This window comes from Dermatophagoides pteronyssinus, unplaced genomic scaffold (genome assembly GCF_027571235.1).
Source record: "Dermatophagoides pteronyssinus isolate colony J.1.1.1.1 unplaced genomic scaffold, Derpt_VIB-CSIC_2022.12 sq0016, whole genome shotgun sequence".
Classification (NCBI taxonomy): Eukaryota; Metazoa; Arthropoda; class Arachnida; order Sarcoptiformes; family Pyroglyphidae; genus Dermatophagoides; species Dermatophagoides pteronyssinus.
Genome location: NW_027461540.1, coordinates 340,344 through 366,823, shown reverse-complemented (window position 1 = coordinate 366,823; position 26,480 = coordinate 340,344). Strand labels below are relative to the sequence as shown.

The 26,480-nt window shown below is 29.5% G+C and overlaps 10 protein-coding genes across 11 annotated transcripts; 5 read left to right on the top strand and 5 right to left on the bottom strand.

Moving 5' to 3' along the window:
* Window positions 1-72: 72 nt before the first annotated feature.
* LOC113796428 (E3 ubiquitin-protein ligase RNF34) lies at window positions 73-2,351 on the top strand. The gene is made up of 6 exons (XM_075822225.1): window positions 73-334; window positions 587-835; window positions 897-1,186; window positions 1,251-1,833; window positions 1,892-2,041; window positions 2,103-2,351. The coding sequence occupies exons 2-6, from the start codon at window positions 613-615 to the stop codon at window positions 2,153-2,155; spliced, it is 1,299 nt and encodes a 432-aa protein (XP_075678340.1). The 5' UTR covers window positions 73-334; window positions 587-612; the 3' UTR covers window positions 2,156-2,351.
* On the bottom strand, window positions 2,227-3,514 carry LOC113796426 (uncharacterized). The gene is made up of 2 exons (XM_027346699.2): window positions 2,889-3,514; window positions 2,227-2,824 (listed from the first exon to the last, which is right to left on the bottom strand). The coding sequence occupies exons 1-2, from the start codon at window positions 3,512-3,514 to the stop codon at window positions 2,362-2,364; spliced, it is 1,089 nt and encodes a 362-aa protein (XP_027202500.2). The 3' UTR covers window positions 2,227-2,361.
* Window positions 3,515-3,600: 86 nt separating this feature from the next.
* On the top strand, window positions 3,601-4,534 carry LOC113796429 (DNA-binding transcriptional regulator BolA). The gene is made up of 3 exons (XM_027346702.2): window positions 3,601-3,816; window positions 3,882-3,998; window positions 4,055-4,534. The coding sequence occupies exons 1-3, from the start codon at window positions 3,670-3,672 to the stop codon at window positions 4,211-4,213; spliced, it is 423 nt and encodes a 140-aa protein (XP_027202503.1). The 5' UTR covers window positions 3,601-3,669; the 3' UTR covers window positions 4,214-4,534.
* Window positions 4,201-5,373, bottom strand: LOC113796427 (uncharacterized). The gene is made up of 3 exons (XM_027346700.2): window positions 4,801-5,373; window positions 4,522-4,725; window positions 4,201-4,456 (listed from the first exon to the last, which is right to left on the bottom strand). The coding sequence occupies exons 1-3, from the start codon at window positions 5,263-5,265 to the stop codon at window positions 4,313-4,315; spliced, it is 813 nt and encodes a 270-aa protein (XP_027202501.2). The 5' UTR covers window positions 5,266-5,373; the 3' UTR covers window positions 4,201-4,312.
* A 9-nt stretch (window positions 5,374-5,382) lies between these two features.
* On the top strand, window positions 5,383-9,662 carry IntS2 (integrator complex subunit 2). Its single transcript, XM_027346697.2, has 2 exons — window positions 5,383-8,923; window positions 8,985-9,662. The coding sequence occupies exons 1-2, from the start codon at window positions 5,516-5,518 to the stop codon at window positions 9,534-9,536; spliced, it is 3,960 nt and encodes a 1,319-aa protein (XP_027202498.1). The 5' UTR covers window positions 5,383-5,515; the 3' UTR covers window positions 9,537-9,662.
* A 304-nt stretch (window positions 9,663-9,966) lies between these two features.
* On the top strand, window positions 9,967-15,442 carry Isha (Insulator su(Hw) mRNA adaptor). Of its 2 annotated transcripts, XR_012846704.1 has the most exons (4): window positions 9,967-10,750; window positions 10,819-12,513; window positions 12,583-15,092; window positions 15,148-15,442. XR_012846704.1 is itself a non-coding variant. In XM_027346723.2 (3 exons), exons 1-3 carry the CDS (start codon window positions 10,421-10,423, stop codon window positions 15,037-15,039), a joined length of 4,482 nt encoding a protein of 1,493 aa, XP_027202524.2. In that variant the 5' UTR covers window positions 9,967-10,420; the 3' UTR covers window positions 15,040-15,139. The 2 variants fall into 2 exon arrangements, 1 of the variants encoding a protein (XP_027202524.2); XM_027346723.2 differs by lacking the exon at window positions 15,148-15,442 and having other exon boundaries at window positions 12,583-15,139.
* A 310-nt stretch (window positions 15,443-15,752) lies between these two features.
* Window positions 15,753-17,110, bottom strand: LOC142645616 (acyl-CoA Delta(11) desaturase-like). Its single transcript, XM_075822226.1, has one exon. The coding sequence runs from the start codon at window positions 17,059-17,061 to the stop codon at window positions 15,790-15,792; it is 1,272 nt and encodes a 423-aa protein (XP_075678341.1). The 5' UTR covers window positions 17,062-17,110; the 3' UTR covers window positions 15,753-15,789.
* A 435-nt stretch (window positions 17,111-17,545) lies between these two features.
* LOC142645617 (delta(9)-fatty-acid desaturase fat-7-like) lies at window positions 17,546-18,831 on the bottom strand. Its single transcript, XM_075822228.1, has one exon. The coding sequence runs from the start codon at window positions 18,729-18,731 to the stop codon at window positions 17,580-17,582; it is 1,152 nt and encodes a 383-aa protein (XP_075678343.1). The 5' UTR covers window positions 18,732-18,831; the 3' UTR covers window positions 17,546-17,579.
* Window positions 18,832-19,350: 519 nt separating this feature from the next.
* On the bottom strand, window positions 19,351-20,581 carry LOC113796447 (delta(9)-fatty-acid desaturase fat-7-like). The gene has a single exon (XM_075822227.1). It carries the CDS (start codon window positions 20,564-20,566, stop codon window positions 19,412-19,414), a length of 1,155 nt encoding a protein of 384 aa, XP_075678342.1. The 5' UTR covers window positions 20,567-20,581; the 3' UTR covers window positions 19,351-19,411.
* A 1,788-nt stretch (window positions 20,582-22,369) lies between these two features.
* Window positions 22,370-26,034, top strand: rl (Mitogen-activated protein kinase rl). The gene is made up of 7 exons (XM_027346719.2): window positions 22,370-22,526; window positions 22,589-23,003; window positions 24,526-24,652; window positions 24,729-25,107; window positions 25,186-25,257; window positions 25,334-25,602; window positions 25,673-26,034. Exons 2-7 carry the CDS (start codon window positions 22,627-22,629, stop codon window positions 25,805-25,807), a joined length of 1,359 nt encoding a protein of 452 aa, XP_027202520.2. The 5' UTR covers window positions 22,370-22,526; window positions 22,589-22,626; the 3' UTR covers window positions 25,808-26,034.
* The last annotated feature ends 446 nt before the right edge of the window (window positions 26,035-26,480 follow it).

The following is a 26,480-nucleotide window of genomic DNA, read 5'->3' as shown; positions in this document are numbered from 1 at the left end:
CATTTTTCAATCCTATCCTATTTTTTTTTGCTCACTTCACTTTTTTGTTTTTGTTGTTTTCCATTTTCTGTTGTTTGTTTTCGTTTTTACTTTTGCAATTTTTTTGTTTGCTTTTGGATTTCTCGATTTTCCAATTAAACGGCAAAACAAACTCAAACAAATCACATCATTTGAGAGGATTAAAGTCAATTGAGTCGTCGTCGTTGTCGTTGTTATTCTGATTTTCGTTTTGTTTTGTTTTTGGTTTTTGTAACTTTCTTTTTCATTTCATCATTTCATCATCATGTCGTATTCGAAAATGATAATCAAATTTTTTATTATTTTTTAAATAAAGGTTAGTATCTGTTCCTGTAGTTGTTATCAAGTGTTAATTATAATTCTGATTAATCTAATTTAACTAACTTGAAACAAACGCTCGATTCTTATCGATGTTTTGACGAAACAAAAAAAAATTATAACCAAAAAATTTTTTTTTGTTATCGATTTTGGCTACATTTATGTCGCATTTTTTGCATTTTTTTGGATTACTAATTCGATAATTGAATTCATTTCTGTTATTGGTTTGTTTTGGTTAAAAAATACAAAGATTTTCTTTTCGATTTCAATTTCATTATGAATTCATCATCATCATCGTCAACATCAACATCATCTTCTTCGGCTAATAATAATAACCGTAATAATAATAATAATAATAATAATAATCGTAGAGATTCAACAAACAACAACAGCCCAAAAACAGCATTTAATTTCAATTTTAACGATTCGTTTCAAGCGGTTGGTAAAGTTTTTGATGATTTTCAAGATAATATTAAAGATTCATTGGATGAAATTTCAAGTAAGTGTTAGTGTTAATATTTCAAAAATTGATAAATTTTTCCCCTCTTAAAATTTGACAGAAAGTATACCCGAAATGAATAAAATATTTAACATATCAAAAACATCTTGTAATTCATGTAATTCAGTTAATACAACAATATTTTCTAGGAAAAGAAAATGTAGTAAATGTTCATTATCATATTGTTCACAATGTATGATTTATAATCCAATACCATCAAGAAAATCTATTTGTAATCGTTGTACAATATTTGGCCAAAATCCTATTTCAAAAGAAGGATTAAATTCATTAAAAGTTCGTGATCTGAAATGGTTTCTTGCTTCACAAAATATATCTTCACATCATTGTTGTGTAAGTTTTTTTTGTTTTCAGTTTTTTCTGTTTTCTAACTAACGTTTGATTAAAAAAAACATAGGAAAAATCCGAACTTGTTGATTTGGTCATTCGGATTCGTAATGGTGGAACAACATCATCATCATCATCCACCGGATCAACAGGAAGAAATTCTGCGTTCAGTGAAACAACAACATCAGCCCAACGACGTCATTCTTTTACCAATTCTTTTGCCTCTACCAGTAATAATCAACAGCAACAACAACAATCAAATCAATCATCAACGTCGACGTCGACAACGTCATCAGCATGTCCACCATTATCATCCACGCATTCATCACCAAGAGCAACAAGAACTTCGACGACATCTGAATCATCGAACGAAACGAATCAAAATTCCAACGATACAATCAATAGTGATAATAATAAATCTACTAATGGACAGGCAACTAAATCATCATCATCAACATCATCGACGACATCAGCAAATATTACATTGGATGATATAAACGATGCAGATGAAATAAGAAATTTTTCCATAAAACAATTAAAATTATTATTAACAAGAAATTTTGTTAATTTTAAAGGTTGTATTGAACGTGATGAATTGGTTGCAAAAGTTTTACTGTTGTATAATGATAAAAAACAAAATGATCGTCTTAAAGGTGAGTAAAGAGATTCTGGGGTTAATTTTTTAATTAATTTTTTTTTGATAAAAAAAAGATCAATTAGAAACAAAAGAATCATTAAACGATAATGGTGGTGTTGATGAAAATCAATGTAAAATTTGTTGGGAAAAAGTTATCGATTGTGTTCTGTTGGATTGTGGTCATATGCTTACCTGTACTGAATGTGGTAAAGTATTAAGTGAATGTAAGTTTTAACACAAAGGAGGAAATCTTATCCGAAAAAACTAATCTCTTTTTCTTCAAAGGTCCAATTTGTCGACAATTTATAACACGTGTTGTCCATGTTTTTAAATCATGATTCATTTGATTTTCTCCTTTTCTCAAAAAACAAAAAAGCCAATTATCATCAAAGATCTCCAATGTCAAATGTTTGTTTGTTTTTTTTTTTGAAGATTTCCAGTCAAAATTACCTTCTTGTTCTTGTTGTTGTGAAAAGAAATATTTTTATTTTTTCAATAATAATAAATCAATAAAAAGTTTGTTTTTGTCCATCATTTTTGATTTTTATAAATAAAATGTTTTACTATTACCATTACAATCTAATATGTATAATTTGGATTGTTTATCAATCCAATTGATTTGTATTGATTTGATTGATGATTTATTAAAAATTTTAGATTTTTTAACCAAATTTGTATCAATATGACGATATTCTAATAAACGTATATCATATTTTGATTGTAATATTTTTCGATTATCAGTAGTAATTATGTTGAAAACATTTTCATTGTCATCAGCTGATAAACAAGGATCGAACCAAGGATTTAGATTTAAAATTGTTAAATCTTCTTCGGTCCACCATCGACGACAAACATTGCTGTGATGATTATTTTTTCGAAAAAATTCATCAATAAAATTAAATTCATCGGACATTATACCCGTCGAACGGTGTGCTAAACCAAATACATGTCCTAATTCATGAACGACAGCACCAAATGTTGTTGCCAAACAACCTGATCGAGTATTTCTTGATTGAAAGGATCAGAAAACAAAATGAGATAATGTAAAACAAAAACATTACCACCACTAACCTATTATTACTATCATTCATAAATCGATCGACATCAACCGGTCGTTGATCTTCAAATCGTTCATTGATTTCATCAATTGTTTCAGGCCAACAATATAAACAATGTGTACTCAGCAATGCTAAACCATCACCGCCTAATGAAACATAACCATTAACTTGTTTTGATGGTAACCAAATTGGCTGATTCGATTTCGATGCAAATCTTGAAAATGAACAAAATGCTAAATATTTACAATCATTCGTAGCTAATGTAGAATTCATTAATTGATTTGCAATTAAACGCCATAAATCTATTTGATTCATTTGCCAAAGTTTATGATGATCATGATCTTTGATCAGAAAACGATAAACAATTGGTCGTCTATTTTCTTTTCGTTCTTGTTGATCAAATTCCAAGCGAAAAGTTTTCCCCGTTGTTTTCCAATAAAAATATTGTACCATCATAGCAGCCAATGAAATTCTTTGACAACCAGATTCGATTGTATTCGATTCATTTTCCGGTGCTTCAAATCGACCATTATCAAACCAATTTTTATCATCATCAGCGTCATCACCAGATTGACAAATCAGATAAATTAATCGAAGGAATTTTTTGTTTTCCGGATTCAACGGTACACAAACATCCATGCAGATGATCACCGATCGATGACTTTTGTCGAAAATGTCAAAACATTCTTTTTTTTTTTTTGTTTTCAAAAAGTGAAAACTGTTCAAAAAGTAAGTTACCTCGAGATTGATCAAACAGAATTAAAAAAACAAAGATTCTTTGCAAATTGAAAATCATGTCAATTTTGAAAAGTTTTCAACAAATTTTTCAAGTAAAAAATGTACAGCATTCATTTTATCGGTGTAATTCGAGGATGATGATGATGAAAACAAATGGCCCGGTTCAAAATCGTATCGAAACGAAATTAAAATCCAAATTGGATGTAAGTCGAAATAGGATGATTTTCATTTTGTTTTGACAAAATCTAATTCTTCTCTCGAAAAATAGCCATCAAATTTAATTGTACAAAATGAAAGTTCCCAGCATAATGTACCACGGAATTCTGAAACACATTTTCGTGTTTTAATTGTTTCGAAAAAATTTGATGGATTAAATGCATTGCAGGTTAGTTTTGTTTTTGTTTTGTTGTTCCTCGTTTAGATTTTTTTTCATTTTGTTAGAGACATCGAAAAGTTGTTGATGTTTTACGTGAAGAATTCCCCCAAATACATGCATTAGCTATCGAAGCATATACACCAATACAATGGGAAATGGATTTAAATGGAAAATCTGATTGTCGTTCACCAAAATGTTTAGGTGGATCAAAGACGAAGAAATGATAATTTTATTGAGTTTTCTTTTGTTTTTTTTGTGAGTTAAATTGTAACAAAAAAAAAGTTATCAAGTGATTAACAAAACACACAGAGAGCTTCAAGGGGTTAATTTTTCTTTTTTTGTTCATCGAGTTTGTATTTTCTTCGCCGATATTCAAAAAATTTATATAATCTACCGACTGGTTTTCGATGTTCGACTAATTTTCCCGATCTAATTCGTGATGATATCCAATAGCAAAAATAATCTTCCTGAAAAAAAATATTATCAGGTCGGTCAATTGGAATTAGTCAATTTTTTTCGAATAAAAACTTACTTCTGTATCTTGACTAATTTTGCTCAATTCTTTTGCATAATATTTCAATGTTTGGATTGGAATCGTTAACGATTTATAATGATTAGCAAGAAAAATGCCAACACAATTGACCAATTTCTGTCTTTCAACCGATGATACATATTTTGTTTCGACAATTTTTTCAAACAAAATTTTTTCGCCACCAATTTCGAAAATTTGTGCCAACTGTTAAACAAAACAAAAAAAAACATACCAGGTGCGATTAAAAATGTTTCTTTTTTTTACTAAAAGTATACTTACACTTGGTAAATTATCTGGATTTGTTTCGCCAGGTTCGACGACAACAGGTTTATCACATACAGATTCGGAAATATTATCACATTTTTGTTCACAATTATCCATAATTGAAGGAATCAACGAATTTTGATCATCTTTTATATCTTGAGGTATATCGCTTTGGTCGATTTCAATTCGTTCATTACCTTGATCAATATTTGACTGATTCATTCTATCACCTATCATATCTTGATTTAGATTCGAATCCAAAACATTTTCTATTTGTCGATCCGGTTGACAATGTTTATTTACAAAATGTCTGATTAGATTTCGTAAATTTACATATTGACAAGAAACACAAGCATAACAACGATAAGCATCAGATTGATAATTTGAATGCATTTCTTTAAAATGTTTTTTGATTTGTTCACTTGTAATGAAACGAATTTTACATAGAAAACAATAAGCATCATCGTCTAAATGTACCATGATTTTGATTTCAAAAAAAACATCCAAAAAGAAAATAACCAAGAAAAATGCTTTTCGAAAGATCGAACAATTTCACACGTGCACCCAACACGTTATCTATGAATGGATTCTATATCAACCCAAATTGCTTCAAACTCATTCGGGACAAACACACGTTCGAAATTCTTTTTGTTGTGATCATTAATGCGGCTTTGTTGACATTATTCGTTTCATCATTTTTCAATGATAATTTATTCAAAGAAACAAAAAAATGTCGATACCAAGTACAAAATGTTTTGATCTAATTCAAACATTAAATTTTGATCAATTAGATCAATTATCAACAAAAGATTTACGTTATATATTACCATGTTTAGTGCGTATGTGTCATTGTGATACAATAGATTCATCAAGAAAATGGCTGGATAATCGTCGTAAATTAAAACGAATTCTGATAACATTTCCCGAAGCAAATGATCTACGTCAAATATTATCTATTGATTATGTTCAATTAGAATCTGAGGTGAAAAAAGATTTACAATTACGGCTGAAATCATCTAATCAACCACAACCACATGAAACCTATTTACTATCATCAATTTTCAAAACATTCAATTTATCAACCAACGATTCATATAATAATAATGAACATTATTTGATAAAAATATTCGAACAAAATAATCAAAATCAATTGATACGTATGAAATTAATTTTAAATGAATTACTTACATTAATAATTTATTTGAAAAATCAATCATATCAATTAATGAATGTTCAATGTCCCGTACAATCAGAATTATTTGATCAAGATATTTATCTTGATGAAATTGTTGATTTATTATATTTTGCTATTTCCGAAATGCCAAATACATTACAATTATTTGAAATTGTTGAAACATTATTATTAGTAAAAAATGGTCAACAAATAATTGTACGTTTAGTTGGAAATTTTTCCGAATCATTTCATGAAATATGTAGTACATTAATACAGAATAGTGATCAGAATTTGATTGAAGAACAAAATTTTCTATCGATTAATCGTGTACAAGTATTACGTAAACTTTGTCAAATGAATCAATCTGAATCATTATCAATTCGTAATGAAGCAATTGAATTATGTCGTATGCCAAATTTGATTGTAATGCTTACATTGGATCATTTAAAATTGCATGATAATTTGAATGAAACATCAACGACTACGACGACAACGAATTCTGATGTTTTATCATTTCTTTCGGGAATATTATTAAGCAATGATGATAAAATACGACAATGGTTTTCACAATATATTAAAAGAAAAAATCTTGATCAATCAATACAGACAAATTGTTTTTTAGAATTTCGTGAACAACTTTTACGTCGTTTTCGTTTGATTACGGATGCTATGATGAATCTGTCGAATAATTCACTGACAACAACAACAACGAATGGTACTAGTAATCAACAAATGAAAATCGAAGAATCAATCATTACTGAAGCCTGTTTAATGTTACGATTATATTGTGCACTGCGTGGTGTTGCAATGATGAAATTAAATGATGATGAAACACAAGCTATTAGTAAAATGATTGTTTGTCGTCCACCACCACATATTGATATTGGTGTACGTTTTGTTTCAGTGGGCCTTTGTATGATTTTAGCATTTCCACAAATGATTATTAGTCAAGAATCGGAAATTATTGAATGGATAAAATGGTTGGTTAAAGAGGAAAATTATTTTGGACAAAAAGCTAATACCCGAGCTTCGTTTGGTGAAATGCTTTTATTGATTGCTATATTTTTTCATTCAAATCAATTGACACAGATTGGTGAATTAGTATCATCAACAATCGGTATTAAACATTCATCTCGTACTAATGATTTAACATTGATTAAACATATTTTCATTCAAGATATATTTACTGAACAAACTGTTACATCACATGCTATAAAAGTACCTGTAACAAAAAATTTAAATGATTCGATTACAGGTGCTTTACCAATTCATTGTATATATCAATTATTGAAAAGTAGAGCATTCACTAAGAATAAAGTACCGATAAAAAATTGGATATTTCAACAGCTATGTAATTGTCGACCACCAATTCATCATATTTTACCATCATTAATTGAAGCATATGTTAATTCAATTCTTTTGCCAACAAGTCAATCAGCACATATGACAAATGAACCAATTGCTGAAGAAGATTTAATAAAAGTTTTTCAACGTGATGTATATTCATTTGAACCGGAACAAAAAAATGATCGAAAACAACAACAACAACAATCAGGTGGTGAAGATTCAACCGATAATGATGATAATGATGATGATTCAATGATGATGGATAATAGTTCTGATCTGGATGAACAAATGGATATTGATGATGATGAAACTGAAGATGAAATGGATGATAATGATGATACAAATGTTAAGAATTTAAATTCAAATGAAAATCAAGTATCATGTTTATTAACATCACAATTATTATTTCTTTATTATGTATTACTTTATGAAGATGTACGTCTATCAAATATTCGTAATGTTGATCGTCCATCATTAACATATACGAATGAATTTATGTCACGTTTACCAATATTTTACCTGATACAACGTACACAAACATGTCCAAAAGAATATGGACTATTACGACCACCATTATTACGTTTAATATCATTTCATTATCCACATTTATGTTTAGTACGTGATTGGTTACCAAGACCAAATTTTTCCGTACAAAATCATCGATCATTATTTCAATCAAATGATCGTTATCAAATTAAACAAATTATTGTACATCGAAAACGGCTAAGAAAATTATTTCAAAAATGTTTACATTCATTTAAAGAAAAATTATATAATCAAAATCGTGAATCATTTTATTATTTAGAACAATTGATAAAATTACCTGATGAATTATTATGGCCATTTGCAACGGATTTTATACAATTATTACCATGTATATTGGATGTTGATACACCGAAAAAAATTCTTTTGCTAATAAGAAAAATTTGGTTTCGTTTAAATTATATTTTTCCAACCAAATTATGGGTTATGACTGTTAATATTCTACGTTGTGAATCATCAACAAATGGTTTATTATTATTATCAAATAAATGGAATCAACAAACATGGGAAGATTTAGTTATGAATCCAAATTTTTTATTTCGTTGTGATCAACGTGTTTTTCGTATACCAGAATTAATGGAAATTCATCTTCACATACTTGATGGTATATTATCAGCATCAAAAATTCGTTGTATACATCATAATATGGAATGTATTAGTCGTCATACGAGTGATGATGAAAAAAAGAAAAGAGAAGAATTATCAAGGATTTATAATCTAACATGGGATTCTGCTTCAATTCAAATGCTATTGGATTGTTGTTCAACACAAATTGATCAAAATGTTCGTGAAAAATTTTATCAACAACAACAACAATCATTGGATGTATCAAAACAAAGTTCAATATTAAATCAACAAATTGATTGTTTATTATCGAATCGTAGAGAAATTCAAGGTTTAATTTGTACACATTTACATCAATGTTTTATTGCTGATTGGAATTTGGCTAAAACTGTTTCTACACAAGGTTATGATCCAGAATTTTTAACAATGGCCGTTGCAGGTATACCATCATTACATATTTGTTTAGATTTTATACCGGATATTTTACAATATACTGATCTCAATAAACAGGTAAGAATCATATTTTTTTGTTGTAAGAAATTTAATCCTATTTTTCCTAAAAAATGAATAGTCATTTGCAATAGATTTAGCATCACATCTTTGTTGTCAATATCCAATACCACGTTCATTTAGTATTGCAAAATTATGTTTTGAATTTGCTAATACTCATCTTTCGTTATTACCAAATGAAAAACTATGTCAATTTTATCTATCAATATTACCGGCATTAGAACGTATGATACAAACATTTCCACCATTGATTGAAGGTTTTTTAAAATTACTTATACGACTTGGTCAACGTAATCAATCAATATCGGCATCAAAACCTGGTTCAAAATTTCTTTTAAATTCTTTTGATCAATTTCTATATCGATCATCCGAAGCAGATTCATCTCCATTGCCAATGATTACTAATGATGGCAACAATCAATCATCATCATTATCAATACAGAAAAAATATTCCAAATCAAAATTAATCGATATGACATGGTTAGATTTTAATAAAAATATAATGAAAAAATTATCACCAGAAGAATCATTATCATTGGCTATACAGAAAACATTTGCTATGGTATGTCAATTAAATTCGTTAAATCGAATATATCGTGATAAAACAATATAAAATCATTCAATTCAATTTATTCATTTGTAAATTATAAATAATAATAGCTATATAATTAATAGAATATTCTTTTATAAAAAATAATAATAATAATAAAACATTTGTAAATAAAATATACTAATTTTATTTTTGTTTGACGAGAAAAAAAAATTTTACAAAAAAAAAAGCAAGAGAGAGGTAGAGAGAGATTAACCAAAAGAGTTCTTTGAACCTTTTCAACCTGACCGGTTCTAATTAATTTGAATTTCCGAATTCCAAAGTTTGTTGTTGAATCTATTCACTAGATGGTGTTGTTGATGATAATGTGATCCACAAGAAACAAAAAAAAAAATGAGCAACGAGAATGTTGTAGACGTAGATGATAATAAGTGGGAGAAGTATAGTATCACTCGGTGCGCTCAGTTTCTTTCTCCCTTTACTTTTTGTAATAGTGGTGGTTGGTTGGTTGGTTGGTTGGTTGGTGTGTGTGTTTTGTCTGCTTGTTTTTTCTTTTCATGATCACCTCTTTCTTTCTTTAATTTCGGTTTTTTATTACAACAATGATAATAATAATAATGATAAAATGATGTGATGATTGTTTCCGCTGATCGCAAGAATCGTTTGTTTTGGTTTTGTTTGTTTGATTGATTCAAAATTAAAAAGGGCCAATGTTATTTATTTTAGTAGCAGCATTTTAACAACATTCAAAGTTGAACAAATTTTTTCTTCTCTGAATCGAATTGATCAATCATCAGCGTGTGTTGCTGTTTGATTTGATTTGATTTTGTTTTGATTGATTGATTGGATCGATCGATCGATCAATTTGTTCGAAATCATCATTCGAACCATTTTTTGTTTCATTGATCGTTGTTTGTTTATTTATTATTCTCCATAATAAAATTATTATGGAGATAATACAACGATTCAATGCATCATTATCATCATTATATGATGATAAATTACCAGTGTCAAAGGCAAAAATATCTGAAATAACTAAAACAGCAATCAATGGTATACGTGTTTATAAACATATTGTACAATCAGTTGAACGTTTTATACATAAATGTCGTCCGGAATATAAATTACCAGCATTATATGTTATTGATTCGATTGTAAGACATTCACAACATGAATTTAAAAATTCAAAAGAACGTGATCTTTATGGACAAAGATTTAATAGAAATTTACAGCAAACATTTCAACAATTATTCTCTACATGCCTTCCCGAGGATAAGGTAAGCCAAAATGAATGTTTTTATTTATTTACTTACCTGATTTATTTTTCGTTTCTTTTCTTCCAAAGCCAAAAATTGTACGGGTTCTGAATCTATGGCAAAAAAATAATGTATTTTCACCCGATGTGATACAACCATTATTGGATTTAGCTAATCCAACCAATACATTAATGATACAGAATTCAAATCTATTGATGACAAATGATATTATCAATGATTCATCCAATGTTTATTTGGGACATCAACAACAACAACAACAACATGCATCATCGACAACAACAACAACTACATCATCATCATCATCATCTCATCAACAGCAACAACATAGATTACATAAAAGATTTTCAAATAATATTGATTTATCATCACCATCGATTAAAATCAATGATGATGGTCAAGATTTGCAAAAAAATCAATCATCAGATTCGATTAATAATAATAATAATAAAGTATCATATGATCGAATGTTTTCAGAAGCATCAGCTGCATTTAATGCTATTAGAAAATTTACAGATAAATTTGAAAATCAAACATCATCAACAGTGACAACAACAACAACGGCAACAGCAAATTCGAATAATGCTGATCAAGCTTTAGCATCACAATTACAACAATTAGCATCATGTTTATCGAAACAACTTCAACAAGAAAATCCAACATTTAATAATAATGTTGATGGTTCACGTGGAAGATGTTTTGATGTTGATCAGGAAATTTTGGATTTAGATGACGATGATGATGATGATGATATTTCAACACCAACTGAAGCTGAACCACCATATCCAAAACCATCAAAATTATCAAAAAAATTGATTAAAACAACAAATGAAAAAACATTGGATACATTTGCAGGTTTAATGCAAATTTTACGTCAACAACAACAATCGACAAACAAAACATCATCATCATCATTAGTTGATGAATCTATTACCGGTAATAATGGTGATTTAATTCAACATGGTGATCATTATCAACATCATTATGATGATGATGATGATGGTAATTCTTCAGCACAAGATACAATATTGCAAAAATTTTTCAAATCATCTGCAGTTACATCAGCATCAGCTGTAGCAGCTCAAACGCAACAACAACAACAATCAGGCGGATCAAATTCATCGTTGCTTTTACAGAATCATCATGTTCATAATTCAGATTTATTTGATTCTTATAATTGCCAAAATCAATCTATTGATCATACGGGTGAACAATCTTTGACAGCTAACAACAGTAGTTTGATACAACTTAATGAAAATCAACAATCATCGATAACAAATTCATCGAATAATGATTTTCAACAACAACAACAACAACAATCGTCGACTACAAAACTTCGTTCATCATATCGTTCATCACGATCACCATCGAATGATGTTTCGGGTAAAAATGATCGCCATAATAAAGATCGTCATCATTCATCATCATCATCAAGATATCGTCGTTCATCATCACGTGATGATCATCATCATCATCATCGTCATCATCAACAACATCGTCGTGAAAGACATCGTTCACGTGAACAAAGTCGTTCATCAAATCATCGACGATCATCACGTTCACGTAGTTCAAGTTTATCACGTGATGATCGTGAAGAACGTGAACGACAAAGAGAAAAACGTCGTAAAGGTTATCCACCATGTCGTAAAGATCGTATGACTATTTGTAGTACAACATTATGGATTGGTCATCTTCCTAAACGAACAACTTCGGAAAGTGAACTAAATGATCTGTTTGGTGAATTTGGTGTCATACAAAGTATAGATGTAAGTTTTTTAAAGTGTTTTAAATTGATTTCATTTTTTTTTCTAATTTGTAATTTTATTCATTTCTAGTTGATTCCATCACGTGGTTGTGCATTTGTTTGTATGGATCGACGACAAGATGCATATAAAGCATTTTCGAAAATAAAATCACAATCAAAAATTTTAAATTCCAATCAAGTCAAAATTACCTGGGCACCTGGCAAAGGAATCAAAAATAAAGAATATAAAGATTATTGGGAATCTGATATTGGCTGTTCATTTATACCGCATAAAATTTTATTAGAACAACAAGATGATATTGATTTAGATCTATTAGAAGAAGGTGGTATGGTTGATGAAGATTCTATACCGGAACGATTAAAAGAATTACGACGATTAAAACGTCAAGAGAAAAAAGAGAAAGAACTTCTTTTAAAACAACAACAGCAACAAATTCAAGCTGCTGCTGCTGCTGTGGCTGCAACTTCAACAAATGCAGCAGCTGTAATTGCCGGAACTGTTGCAGTGAATCCTTTGATTCCATTTCCTGCCACTGGTTATGTTGCTGCACCACCACCTCCTCCTATTCCACCACCTATCCCATTAATGACACCTCCTACATCAACATCGTTTAAAACGAATCCTCCTTCGTTGCCACCACTACCACCACCTTTACCATTAATGACACCCCCTACTTCAACATCATTTCAAACAAATCTTCCTCATCCAGTTCCTGTTTCACTTAATCATTCGATTCCGATGCCAGTTCCACCACCATCGATGCCAGGTACCCTATTAGGATCATCTGGTCCCTTTCCGCCAAACGTTCCACCACCACCACCACCATTAAATCATCCTAATATGTTACCGCCAACAAATCCATTGCATATTTCTGGAATTCCAAGCGGCGTTCAGCCACCAAATTTTCCTGGCGTTAATCCTTGGATTCATAGAAATTTTCCACCATTATCACAGATTCCACAGCCGCCACCAAACGTATTAACAAATTTGAATCATGTTGTACGACCATCAATGCATTTAAATCATCAATCACCAGTCCGACCACCATCATCATTTTGTATAAACGAAACTTATGATAACAAGCCAATTTTTTTGGATGAAAAGAAATTTGAAAATTCTTCTTCTTCTTCTTCGTCAAATCTACAAACAACACAAATAGAAATACAAAATTATAAAAATGAAAATATTGATGATAATAATACTAATCATAGTTTAAATGAAAGTGAAAATTCTTCTACAAAAAATTCCATTAATAATAATAATAATGGTGATGATGACCATGGTGACCATGTCAATGATTCTTATCAGGATAATAATGCCGATGAAAATATGTCCAATCATTCATTCGGTTCGGATAATGTAATAAACAACAATATTCAACATCAACAACAACAACAAAATCGAATGATTCATAAACGGAATTTTAATCAACCAAGATTCCCTTCACAAAATTCTCCAATGCAGAATGATCATTTTCATCCATTTTCTTTGCCACCAGATGGACATAGATATCCACATCCGCCACCACCACCACCACCACAACAACAACATCTTCCTATTATAGAAGCACCTCCAATGATAAATAATCATCGTTATGCATCTTCACCTCCTCCGCATCATCAACGGCCAATCATGTTTGATAATATGGATTTTTCTCCAAATTGTCCTCCGCAAATGCCGCCACCACCACTTTCTCATCAACATCAACCTCCTCCTCCAATTTCTTCGGGTGGTGGTCCTCATTATCCTCGATTTGCACCACCACAGCAACTACCGCCACCTCATTTTGGAAATCGTTATCCACCACCACCTGGTGGCGGTCCAATGTTTGATGGTCCTCCGCCAATGGGACTTCATCATCCACCACCACCAGGCCAAGGACCAAGATTCAATAATGGACCGCGAGGACAATTTCCACCACCACCAATGAATCATCATCTAAATCATAGAGGACAGTTTCCACCACCACCACCAAATTCGAATTTCTGTTCTGGTCCTCCACCAAGAATGCCGCCACCACCAATGCATCAAGGACCTAGAGAATTTTGGCATCCAGGAATGGCCGATGAACATATGATGATGCCACCGCATCCATCGAACAACAACAATAATAATCATAATCAATGGCATCATCATCGAAATTTTCGAAACAACAACAATAATAATAATTCTAGGTTTCAACAAAGAAATCAAAGATTAACAAAAAATAATAGAAATCATAATCAAAATAATGGTAACAACAACAACAACAATAATAATAATACCAAGAATACGAATAATAATAATAATAATGGTGATGATGTACCATCACAATCGACAACAACAACAAAAATTGAAAATGTTGATAATACGACAATAACAACAATTCAAAATGATAATAATGATGATGATCAATCCAACAATAATAATGAACAAACGTTAACAACGACAACAACGAAAACTTTGGATTCGAATGATTCAAATACGATTATTGAATCATCCGCATCACCACCAGCAACAACAGCAGCGATCGCATCATCATCGTAATCATTGTGATATTAATTTATTAATTTATAAAAAAAAAACATTTTTCGACGCAAGTATGTTTTTTTTGGGGTTTATAATAAGCGTTTGTAATTAATTTTAATTTTAAAGTTTTTTTTCTCGTTTGATATATTTCCTGTAAAAAAAATATTTGAATTTTTTTCAATTTCATATTCTCAGCATTTTTTTTTGTCATCATTATCCATTGGAATTATTTGCCATCATCATCATAATCGTCGTCGTCTTTCTTTCTTTTGGCCATGTTCAACCTTGACACAACAATTAATTCTTCAATCAAGAGAATCTTTTTCATCACCAAATTTTTTTTCTTCTTGCATTAATCATTTTTTCAAATTTTTCTTTTTTATTTGATTGAAATGACGATACACTTACACATACAAAAAAACATACACAAACAAAACAAAAATGATAATTCCAATCGTTTTTTATCGATTTGTAATCAATTTTATTTTCGAAAAAAAATGATTAGCATTTTATTTAAAATATTTGTAGATTTTTTTTCATAATTTCTTAATTGCATTGATAATTATAACAAGAATAAGTATTTTCTTCTTTTTGTCCAAATGAACGAAAAAAATTTGATCACTGAATTTAAAAAAAAAAAATATTAATAATGTGCACTATATTACTATTCAAATCTTATTTAAATTATTATTATTATTCAAATTTAAATAAAAAATGAAATAAAAAACAAATTGAAAATTGAAAATTTTTGTATTTATTTAATTAAATTTAAATATAAAGAACACGTTGTGTTGCTAATTTAAAAAATAATCCTGGATAAATAATCCAAAATGCTGTTAAAGATCCAATAATCCAATCAAATATAGCATTTACAATAAGAAATTTTCGACTTCGAATAGGATCATATAATGCTTGAATTCCTTTTCGAGCAACAGTTCCTTTGACTACTTCGGGTGAAGCAATTCTTAAATCATATGCCAAATCAATTCGTGAACAAAGATGTATGAAATTTGCAAGTGGATTAAATAATTCCCATTGTGGTCGATCATTAATACGATAATCGAATGGAAATACATGATGATAATTATGTAAACCTTCACCCATTGAAATATAATTAACAATACGATGATCAGTAGGTCTTATTCGAAAATCATATGGTCGAAAGCCAAAATAATGAGCAAGAGAATTGACAGTGAAAAGATGATGCAAAACAACAAAAACACGTAGGACGACACAACTGCTGAAAGCAATCCATGGATCTTCATTCCATAAAATGATCGGAATAATGGTTGGAATGATAACACCAAACACAATAAAAATGGGAATGTAATATTTGTGCTGGAAATAAACCAATTTGTCTTTATAAAGATCAGAAAAATCAAGTTTTCGACCTGCTTGCTTGACTGATTCGGTCTTTTTCACCAACCACCAACCAACGTGAGAATAAAACAGACCACGACTTGGATTTTTTGGATCACCATCAGTATCCGAATATTTATGATGTGTTCGATGATCACGTGCATAGGATAAAGCACTTCCATTCATTGTAAGTGATTGAAATATTAGAAACCATAATTTCAATGGCCACCGTGCTTTATATGATCGATGTGACCATAAACGATGTGCACCGGCTGATGCAGCAATACCAGATAGGGCACCAATAAACATTGCAAACAAAACTGTTTCCAAATGAATAACCGTTATACAAATATTCACATAACAAACAATAGCACCAATATGTAAACTGGACAATATGATTATATTTGACCATTTTAATGGACGTTTCCATGCTGATGGTTCAACATTAAATTGAAAATCATCAACATTATCGATTGATGTTTTCAATTTTTTCGTATCAAATGATTCGAAAGAATCATCGGATAAATTTTGATTTAAAATTTTCATGATTTTGTTGATAAATATTAAATTGTTGTTTGTTGTTTTAATATTATCGGATTGATCGGACAAAATTTTTTTGACCAAAATGATTCGATCAAGTAAAAAAAGTCTTGCTATATATACCATCTTTTCATTGGTCATTCATTCATTTATTTATTCGAAAAACAAAACAAAAAAAAACCAGAAGACAAATTACACAATTTTTTTAAATGTCTTTTTTTATATCTTTTGAAATTTTTACTGTGTTTATTCATTAACATTTTAATCAAAAAACTTTCCAAAGAAAAAAGCCATTGCATCGTAATTTTGGTCAAAAAAAATCGTTAAATTCATTGATTAATTAATCCTTTATCAAATGACGTAAATAGATTTTGAAAATTAAAAAAAAATCTATATTTTTCTCGTGTAAGAACCAAGTCAACAACAAATCCAAATATGATGACAAGTCAACGGTTGTAGTTAAATTGATTGGCTAAGTAAGTCATTATAACAACAAAAATACAAATTGTATGGTGCAATTCCTGGTGCAAATAAACTTGAAATTATTATTAGGAAATCATCATCAATATCGATTGCATCGATTACAACGGAAAAATAACTTTTTTATATGCAATCGCGTTGAATATTAAAAATCAAATGGAAATTTTTATTCATTGAAATCAAATATAGATAATAGGTTGTGTGGCTAATTTATAAAATAATGCCGGATAAATAATCCATAATGCTGTTAATATTCCGATTATCCAATCGAATATGGCATTTACAATACGAAATTTTAAACTACGAATAGGATCATATAATGCTCGATCACCTTTACGTGCAACAGTTTCTTTGACTACTTCGGGTGAAGCAATTCTCAAATCATATGCCAAACCAATTCGTGAACAAAGATGTATGAAATTTATGGGCGGATTAAATAATTCCCATTGTGGTCGATCATTAATTCGATAATCAAATGGAAATACATGATGATAATTATGTATACCTTCACCAAATGAAATATAATTAACAATACGATGATCAGCCGGTCTTATTCGAAAATCATAAGGCCGGTAACCAAAATAATGAGCAAGAGAATTTACCGTGAACAGATGATGCAAAATCAGGAATATGCGAAGAACAACACAGACGCTAAAAGCAATCCATGGACGTTCATTCCAAAATATAACAGGAATAATAGTTGGAAGAATAACACCAAACACAATGAAAATGGGAATGTAATATTTGTGCTGGAAATAAACCAATTTGTCTTCATAAAGATCAGAAAAATCAAGTTTTCGACCAGCTTGCTTGACTGAATCTGTTTTTTTCACCAACCACCAACCAATATGAGAATAAAACAGGCCACGTGTTGGATTCTTTGGATCACCTTCGGTATCCGAATATTTATGATGTGTTCGATGATCCCGAGCATAGGTCAAAGCACTTCCATTCATAGTGATTGCCTGAAATATTAGAAACCATAATTTCAATGGCCATCGTGCTTTATATGATCGATGTGACCATAAACGATGTGCGCCGGCTGATGTAGCAATACCGGACATGGCACCAATAAGCACTGAAAACACAACTGTTTTCAAATGAAAAAGTGTTATAGAAACGGCAACATAACAAACAATAGCAGCAATATGTAAAATGGACAATATGATTACATTTGACCATTTTAATGGACGTTTCCATGCTGATGGTTCAACATTAAATTGAAAATCATCAACATTATCGATTGATGTTTTCAATTTTTCTGTATCAAATGATTCAAAAGAATCATCGTAAGAATTTAAGTTTTGATTAATATCATTTAAAATTTTCATGATATTGATGAATTACTGAGTTGTTTGATTTTGAAATATTAATCGATTTAATCACGGAAAAAGAAATAAGTTTTGTTGACCAAAATGATTTGATCAGCAGAAAAATGTCTTGCTATATATAGCATTAAATTTTTAGGATTTTTCATCATCAAAATCTTGAAAAAAAAGGAAAAAAACCATTACAATATGCATAAATGATCTTGGTTCTTGGAAAATACATGGTGAATGATATAATTGATCTTCATCATTGACGTAATTATTATTTATTTATTTATTTATCGTTTTTTTTGGACAAAAACAACGAAACACGTGAAAATTATATATTCAATTTTCTGTCATGTTAGAATCAAGTCAACAACAACAACAACAACAAATATGATCAATTTAATGTTTCTAGATAAATCGATCGATCGATTGATTGACTTGTATAATAATTCTAATAGTTATTTTTAAGCATTATAACCAGAAATAAAAAGTTAATAAATTAATAAAAATAAAGGTAATTTTATGAGTAAATCTTCTTTGCCGAGTGCAAGTAAACTTGAAATAATATTAGGAAATCATCAACAACAACAACAACGAATCGATTGCATTGATTACAACGGCAAAAAAAGGAATATTCAATGGCCTTGAATTTATTCAATAAACAAAAAAATCAATTTAAATTTTATCCATTGAAATCATATATAAATAACAGGTTGTGTGAATAATTTATAAAATAATGCCGGATAAATAATCCATAATGCTATTGATATTCCAATTATCCAATCGAATATTGCATTTACAATACGGAATTTCATACTTCGAATTGAATCATATAATGCTTGACAACCTTTTCGGGCAACAGTTCCTTTGACTACTTCAGGTGAAGCAATTTTCAAATCATATGCCAAACCAATTAATGAACATATTCGAATACAACTAACAGGTGGATTAAATAATTCCCATTGTGGTCGATCATTGATACGATAATCAAATGGAAATACATGATGATAATTATGTAGACCTTCACCGAATGAAATATAATTAACAATACGATGATCAGTAGGTCTAATCCGAAAATCATATGGTCGATAACCAAAATAATGAGCAAGGGAATTGACAGTGAAAAGATGATGCAAAACAACAAAAACACGTAGGACGACACAAATACTAAAAGCTATCCATGGATCTTCATTCCATAAAATGACTGGAATAACGGTCGGAAGGATAATACCAAACACAATGAAAATGGGAATGTAACATTTGTGCTGAAAATAAAGTAATTTGTCTTTATAGAGATCAGAAAAATCAAGTTTTCGACCTGCTTGCTTGACTGATTCGGTTTTTTTAACCAACCACCAACCAATATGAGAATAAAACAGGCCACGAGTGGGATTCTTTGGATCACCTTCGGTATCCGAATATTTATGATGTGTTCGATGATCACGAGCATAGGTCAAAGCACTTCCATTCATAGTGATTGCCTGAAATATTAGAAACCATAATTTCAATGGCCACCGTGCTTTATATGATCGATGTGACCATAAACGATGTGATCCGGCTGATGTAGCAATACCGGACATGGCACCAATAATTATTGAAAATATGGCTGTTTCCAAATGAAATAGTGATATACAAACATCCACATAACAAACAATAACGGCAATATGTAAAATGGACAATATGATTATATTTGACCATTTTAATGGACGTTTCCATGCTGATTGTTCAACATTAAATCGAGGATCATCTTGACCATGAATTGCTTTTAATTTTTCAATCATAATAGATTCCGAACATTCGATAGTAATACTTGGATTTTCATTTTCATCATTTGCATTAACATTATTCATGATCAACTGAACCAAATAATGAAAAAGGATTGAACTTAAAAAATGAAACAGATGAATTTTCAATAATCGAACCGATCATATTAGGTCCAAAAGTTCATTTATATACCCCATTTTTTTGGTATGAAATTTCATTTTTCATTCCCAACATATATTTATCATTGCAAACATAACCAATGTTATCAATGTTATATTATCATGGTTCCTAGCATTGTGTGTGTGTGTGTGTGTGAAAAGAATCAAAGATCATTTTTGCCTTTAAGGTCAAGGCTCAAATATTATTAGTTTGATTTGATCATGTCATTTCAAAAAAAAACAAACAAACAACAGGCCAAAACCTGAAATAAACAAACCGGAAAAAAAACTAAAACAAAACTTACAGATTCAAAAAGTCATTTTTGTCCAGTTTTTTTGTTTTATAATCCTCTCGAACATTTGCATATTGGAAAACAAAATCGTGATATTTGTCTTGATTTCTTCTTCTTCTCGTTGACAATTTTTGCTTTTACTTTTTTGTTTTGTTTTGTCTGATGAGCGCCCATATCAACACGGAGATTACTTCATATTTTATTTCAATTCCCCAAATGTTTGTCGCACACACTATATATAAAAACATAACATAAATAAACACTGAATGAATCACTGTGAAACAAAAGAAAAAACAAAAAACAAATTGCATCGAAATTATGTAATAAATTTTTGGAGAAAAAAATTTTCAAAAGAACAAAAAAAAAAAAGAATAAATTTCGAATGTCTATTCTTTTTTTTTTCTTTTTTTTTGAATATTCTTTTTGCGCATGTTTTTTTTTGTTTTTGGTTTTGTTCCAATTTCCAATAACAAAAAAAATGTTAGCTGTATTAACGATAATAACGTTATCCACGCACTGATAGTAGTAGTAGTAGTCTGATCCATAAAAGTATCCCAGAATCCCCTTCAATCATCCATGTTTCAAATAATGCTACTACTATCCTGGTGGCATCCATGTCGATGACTGGCACGAGCAAAACAAAAAACGCTATTTGCTTTTTGATTATTCACAATACCACTACCACAAAAAAAAAAATATGTTCCATTGTTACTTACGATGTGCAAAACAAACAAGCAAAAAAATTGTATATTTGCGAAAATAGAAAAAAAGTGAAAAGTGATCAACTTTTTTTTTTGTTCCGTTCGTTTTGTTTTGTTACCATGTTGAAAATTGAGTCCAGATTTTCTAGATTTTCTGTTTTTTTTGATTTGGTAATTCTTTATTTGTAGAAAAAATTAACAAACGTAACAACAAACGTAACAAACTATCAAAACGAATTTGTAATCAAAAAGTCTTCGTTTTGTAAATGTAAATTTTTCGAATATCAACAACGAAACAAACAAACAAACAAACATCGTACTTTTGGCGCCTGATTTTTTTATGTTGTTTTCTTTCAAGAATTTTTTTCGTAAAATTCTTTTACTCATCATAATCATCGTCATAATTAATAATTTTGTAGCAAAATAGAATAATCATCGTCGTCTTCGTCATCATCATCCACAATTTCCATCGATTCGAACGTTTTTTTTTTTCTTTGCTTATTCGTTTGATAATCAATTCATTATCATTGCTCGCTTTCTTTCTCTGTTTCTCTGTTTGTTGATTAAATATCAATTTTTATTGGCTGTCAAATAAAAAAAAAAATGTAAGTGTGTTTTTTTTTGTTTTGTTTGATTTGAAAAACGATATTTGCAATAGCAAAAACAAAAACCTTTCCTTTTTTTTTGTTGTCTGGTGATATTTGTTTAATCAAAAAAATTTTCCATTCCTTTTTTCTGTTTGTTCTGCAACATTAGCATGTTTTTTATTTTTAAAAAATAAAGAATTTCAATGACTAAATCATCATTTTGGGCAATCAATGTTTGAAGATTTCAAAAACAACAATCAATAATTTTGTGGTCCAAAGCAAGAGAATTTCGTTTTCGTTCGACAAGGTTTGTCCATTTCATTTTGATTGATTTAAAATTGAAATTTTTCTCTCTTTTCCCTTCAATAGCATCATCATTCCAATTTTTTTTTTCATTTTGACCAAATATGGAAACATCACCATCACCTCAAACATCTACATTACAAAACAATAATTCATCATCACCACCACCACCACCAATGTCTGTATCACCAAGTGGCGGTGGTGGTGGTGGACAATCATCCACTAATATGATGATGAATTCATCTGGTTTAGCGGGTTTAGCTCTTCCTCCCTCCACCACCACCACCACCACCGCATCATCAACGACTGGCCAATCATCATCATCATCAAATAATGGTGGTGGTGGTGGCAATACAGTTGCTGAACCATCACCGGGTGGAAAAAATTCCTGTACTGAAACTGTACGTGGACAAATATTTGAAGTTGGTCCACGTTATACATCATTAGAATATATTGGTGAAGGTGCTTATGGAATGGTTGTGTAAGTTTTTTTTAATTTTTATTTGTTTGGTTGGTTGGTGGTTGTATTCGAGAAGTGAAAAGAAAAGAAATTTCCCTTGAAATTTGGTTATTTGAAAATTTTTTTTTCTTGTTTCCATATTGAAATTGGATTTTTTTTTTCATTGGAAAATTTCAATTTCAATTCAGTTAGAATTTGTGAAAAAAAAAACAAAAATTTTGATGGATCGTTTTTATTTTTTTTTTTACTTGATTACGCAAAATGAATTATATATTCAACATATTCTATTTCAACTGAATTTCTTTTTTAAAAAAAATTTGAATTTTTCATAACAAAAGTTTTCTGTTTGCTTGGGAAAATTTTTCTCCATTTTTGTTGCTTGCTTTGAAAGAGAGAGAAAAATGATAATAGAGATAATTAGTTTTTCTACGGAAAAAAAAGAGTTTTGTCAAGATAATAATAAGCACTGTGTGAGCATTATCAATGTCATTTTTTTTCGAGGAAATTAATTAGTTTTTTGGGTAAACTTATTTAGATTTTTATAATAATAATAATTTCCGTTTTTTGTTTATAAATAACGAATGACAATTTTGTCCTTGTCTTGTTTTTTCTCATTGTTTTTTTTTCATTGATATTAATGAAACAAAAACAAAAAAATAGTTACATTTTCATCAGCGGATAAGCTGGTTTAGTTTAAATTATCCATAAATCTTAATAAAGAGAGATTTCTGTTTTTGGTGATCAATATAAGTTACCTGTGTTTTGGTTGAGCTGCAAGAACCAAAATTCTGGATTCTGGGGACAATTTTCTCATTTTGCTTTTCATCTGACAAGTCTGACAAAACGGATACCGAAATAGAAATAGTGTTTACATTACATTCGTTGGTTGAATATGTAGTTTATTCTTTCAGAATTTCAATACTTTTTTCTCTCTCTATATATAATTTAGCCTTGAAAATCATCGAAAGCCTATAGAATAAATCAGAATTTTGATTAAATGGAGAACCACACATGCACCATACAAAAATTAGTTCATGGACATATGATATATATTGTGTCTGTGTATGTGTGGATGTTTTGCGTCAACTCATGACTTGATGATGAAAAATTTATTGAGAAATTGAATTTTGTCTAATCTTTTTGTCCGTCTGTCTAAATGAATGATTTCTTTTTTTCTTTTTTCTTTCTTTATTTTAACCAAAGAAAATGAAAAGATTGAAGAGAATTAAGTTGAAATTGAAAAGTAAAATTCAATTAATTTTCTTTGTTTTGCTCTTTCAAATTGATGAATGATTAAAGATTTGAAAATTTCAAAAAAAGAAACGAAATAAAAAAAAATCCTCTTTTATTCTGGAATCTTTTCGTTTATTTTACATCCAACAATAAAGGATAATTGGAAACAAAAAACAGGAAAAGAAAAATCTTTTCAGTTGAAAATTGACAATTTCAATTAGTAGCAGTGAAAATTTGAGAAAAAAAAAGGTTTTTGTTTTCTTCTAAATTAATTTTTCTTCTGTTGTTTGAAATCCTGAAACATATATAGATCTGCTTTCGATAATAATACTAGGAAAAAAGTGGCCATTAAAAAAATTAGTCCATTTGAACATCAAACATATTGTCAACGAACATTAAGAGAGATAAAAATTTTAACACGTTTTAGACATGAAAATGTAAGTTTGGTTTGTTCATTTTGATATTTTTGATTGATTGATCTGATTGATTTCCTTCCCCCCTCAACCCAACCAGATAATCGATATACAAGATATAATCTGTGCATCAAATATACAACGTATGAAAGATGTTTATATTGTACAATGTTTAATGGAAACAGATTTATATAAATTATTAAAAACACAACCATTAAGTAATGATCATGTTTGTTATTTTTTATATCAAATATTACGTGGTCTTAAATATATACATTCGGCAAATGTTTTACATCGAGATTTGAAACCATCAAATTTATTATTGGATACAACATGTGATTTAAAAATATGCGATTTTGGTTTAGCACGTGTTGCCGATCCAGTACAAGATCATACTGGTTTATTAACTGAATATGTTGCAACACGTTGGTATCGTGCACCTGAAATTATGCTTAATAGTAAAGGATATACTAAATCAAGTATGGAGTTTTTGTTTAATTGATTTGATTGATTTTGATTTGATTGTTTTTACTAACATTTTTTTCAATTTTTTATAGTTGATATTTGGTCAGTTGGTTGTATATTGGCCGAAATGATCTCAAATCGACCATTGTTTCCGGGAAAACATTGTATGATAAATTTATCATATGTTCTATGGTGTGTGAATAATGATAAAAAAATTTTTTTTTCTTCAAAAATTTTTAGATTTGGATCAATTGAATCATATACTGAATATTTTGGGTTCACCAAGTCAAGAAGATTTAAATTGTATTATTAATCCAAAAGCTCGGCAATATTTACAAACATTACAACAAAAACCGAAAACACCATGGATACGTTTATTTCCTGCGGCTGATTCAAATGCATTAGATTTATTGGATAAAATGTTAACATTTAATCCAAATAAACGAATTACTGTTGAAGAAGCATTGGCACATCCATATTTCAGTCAATATTATGATCCAAGCGATGAAGTAATGAAATTGTCTTTTTATTCAAAATATCAATTTTTTAACGTACTTTTTTTTAATCATTTTTGTATAGCCTGTTGCTGAAGAACCATTCAATCTTGATATGGAATATGATGATCTACCACGTGAACGTTTGAAAGAATTAGTTTGGGAAGAGGCAACCAATTTTCATCATCGTCGTTGTAATCTTTTACAAAGAGAAAAATGAATTCATTTTTGACAAAAGTGATTTTTATAGCAAAAGTCATCACCTTTATAAATATATCAAGATATTGTAACTTGTCTCTCTCTCTCTCTCTCTCTCTCTCTCTCTCTCTCTCCTTTTTTTTTGATATAATCTGAATTTTTTTCCTTTCTTTTCTTTTTATTTCATTTCAATCAATCAATCAAGAATCTGATTCTGATTGATTGATTTTGATTTTATTTTTCCCTCCGCTTTTTTTTTTAATTATTATTATTTTTATGATTTTTTTTTTTTTTGAAATTTTTTTTCTTCTTTTCTTAAATGATTAAACGAAATCCCAATATATTAATCCCGAATATGATGTGTTTTATTTCATTTTAATTCGCATGTGTTTTATTTCATTTCATTCAATCAATGAATCAATCAAAGAAACAAAAAATCGCCTTTTGAAAATCATCATCATTTTTTTTCGTCATTATCATCGGGCAATTACCATTACCTCAATCAGTTTTGTGTTTCATCATTTTCATTCATCAATGTTTTTTGTGTGTGTGTGTTTGACTGTATGGAAGTTTGCGTGTGTGTGATATGAATTTAAAAAAAAAAATTTATTTTAAAAGTTTGAATTCTGTTTGTTTTTTTCCCTGTCCATTCAAACCAGTCCCTAGTTATTATAACCATACAAAATCAATTAGTT

Coding starts and splice junctions, on each gene's coding strand:
- LOC113796429 (XM_027346702.2), top strand. CDS start 3,670: ATGTCAATTTTGAAAAGTTTTCAACAAATTTTTCAAGTAAAAAATGTA. Junction 3,817..3,881: donor AATTAAAATCCAAATTGGAT/GTAAGTCGAAAT, acceptor CTCGAAAAATAG/CCATCAAATTTAATTGTACA. Junction 3,999..4,054: donor ATGGATTAAATGCATTGCAG/GTTAGTTTTGTT, acceptor TCATTTTGTTAG/AGACATCGAAAAGTTGTTGA.
- LOC113796426 (XM_027346699.2), bottom strand. CDS start 3,514: ATGGATGTTTGTGTACCGTTGAATCCGGAAAACAAAAAATTCCTTCGA. Junction 2,825..2,888: donor ATGAATGATAGTAATAATAG/GTTAGTGGTGGT, acceptor CTTTCAATCAAG/AAATACTCGATCAGGTTGTT.
- LOC142645616 (XM_075822226.1), bottom strand. CDS start 17,061: ATGACCAATGAAAAGATGGTATATATAGCAAGACTTTTTTTACTTGAT.
- Isha (XM_027346723.2), top strand. CDS start 10,421: ATGGAGATAATACAACGATTCAATGCATCATTATCATCATTATATGAT. Junction 10,751..10,818: donor CATGCCTTCCCGAGGATAAG/GTAAGCCAAAAT, acceptor TTTCTTCCAAAG/CCAAAAATTGTACGGGTTCT. Junction 12,514..12,582: donor GTGTCATACAAAGTATAGAT/GTAAGTTTTTTA, acceptor ATTCATTTCTAG/TTGATTCCATCACGTGGTTG.
- IntS2 (XM_027346697.2), top strand. CDS start 5,516: ATGTCGATACCAAGTACAAAATGTTTTGATCTAATTCAAACATTAAAT. Junction 8,924..8,984: donor ATACTGATCTCAATAAACAG/GTAAGAATCATA, acceptor AAAAATGAATAG/TCATTTGCAATAGATTTAGC.
- rl (XM_027346719.2), top strand. CDS start 22,627: ATGGAAACATCACCATCACCTCAAACATCTACATTACAAAACAATAAT. Junction 24,653..24,728: donor CACGTTTTAGACATGAAAAT/GTAAGTTTGGTT, acceptor CAACCCAACCAG/ATAATCGATATACAAGATAT. Junction 25,603..25,672: donor ATTATGATCCAAGCGATGAA/GTAATGAAATTG, acceptor ATTTTTGTATAG/CCTGTTGCTGAAGAACCATT.
- LOC113796427 (XM_027346700.2), bottom strand. CDS start 5,265: ATGGTACATTTAGACGATGATGCTTATTGTTTTCTATGTAAAATTCGT. Junction 4,726..4,800: donor ATCCAGATAATTTACCAAGT/GTAAGTATACTT, acceptor TTTGTTTAACAG/TTGGCACAAATTTTCGAAAT. Junction 4,457..4,521: donor AAATTAGTCAAGATACAGAA/GTAAGTTTTTAT, acceptor ATTTTTTTTCAG/GAAGATTATTTTTGCTATTG.
- LOC113796428 (XM_075822225.1), top strand. CDS start 613: ATGAATTCATCATCATCATCGTCAACATCAACATCATCTTCTTCGGCT. Junction 1,834..1,891: donor ACAAAATGATCGTCTTAAAG/GTGAGTAAAGAG, acceptor GATAAAAAAAAG/ATCAATTAGAAACAAAAGAA. Junction 2,042..2,102: donor TGGTAAAGTATTAAGTGAAT/GTAAGTTTTAAC, acceptor TTTTCTTCAAAG/GTCCAATTTGTCGACAATTT.
- LOC142645617 (XM_075822228.1), bottom strand. CDS start 18,731: ATGAAAATTTTAAATGATATTAATCAAAACTTAAATTCTTACGATGAT.
- LOC113796447 (XM_075822227.1), bottom strand. CDS start 20,566: ATGAATAATGTTAATGCAAATGATGAAAATGAAAATCCAAGTATTACT.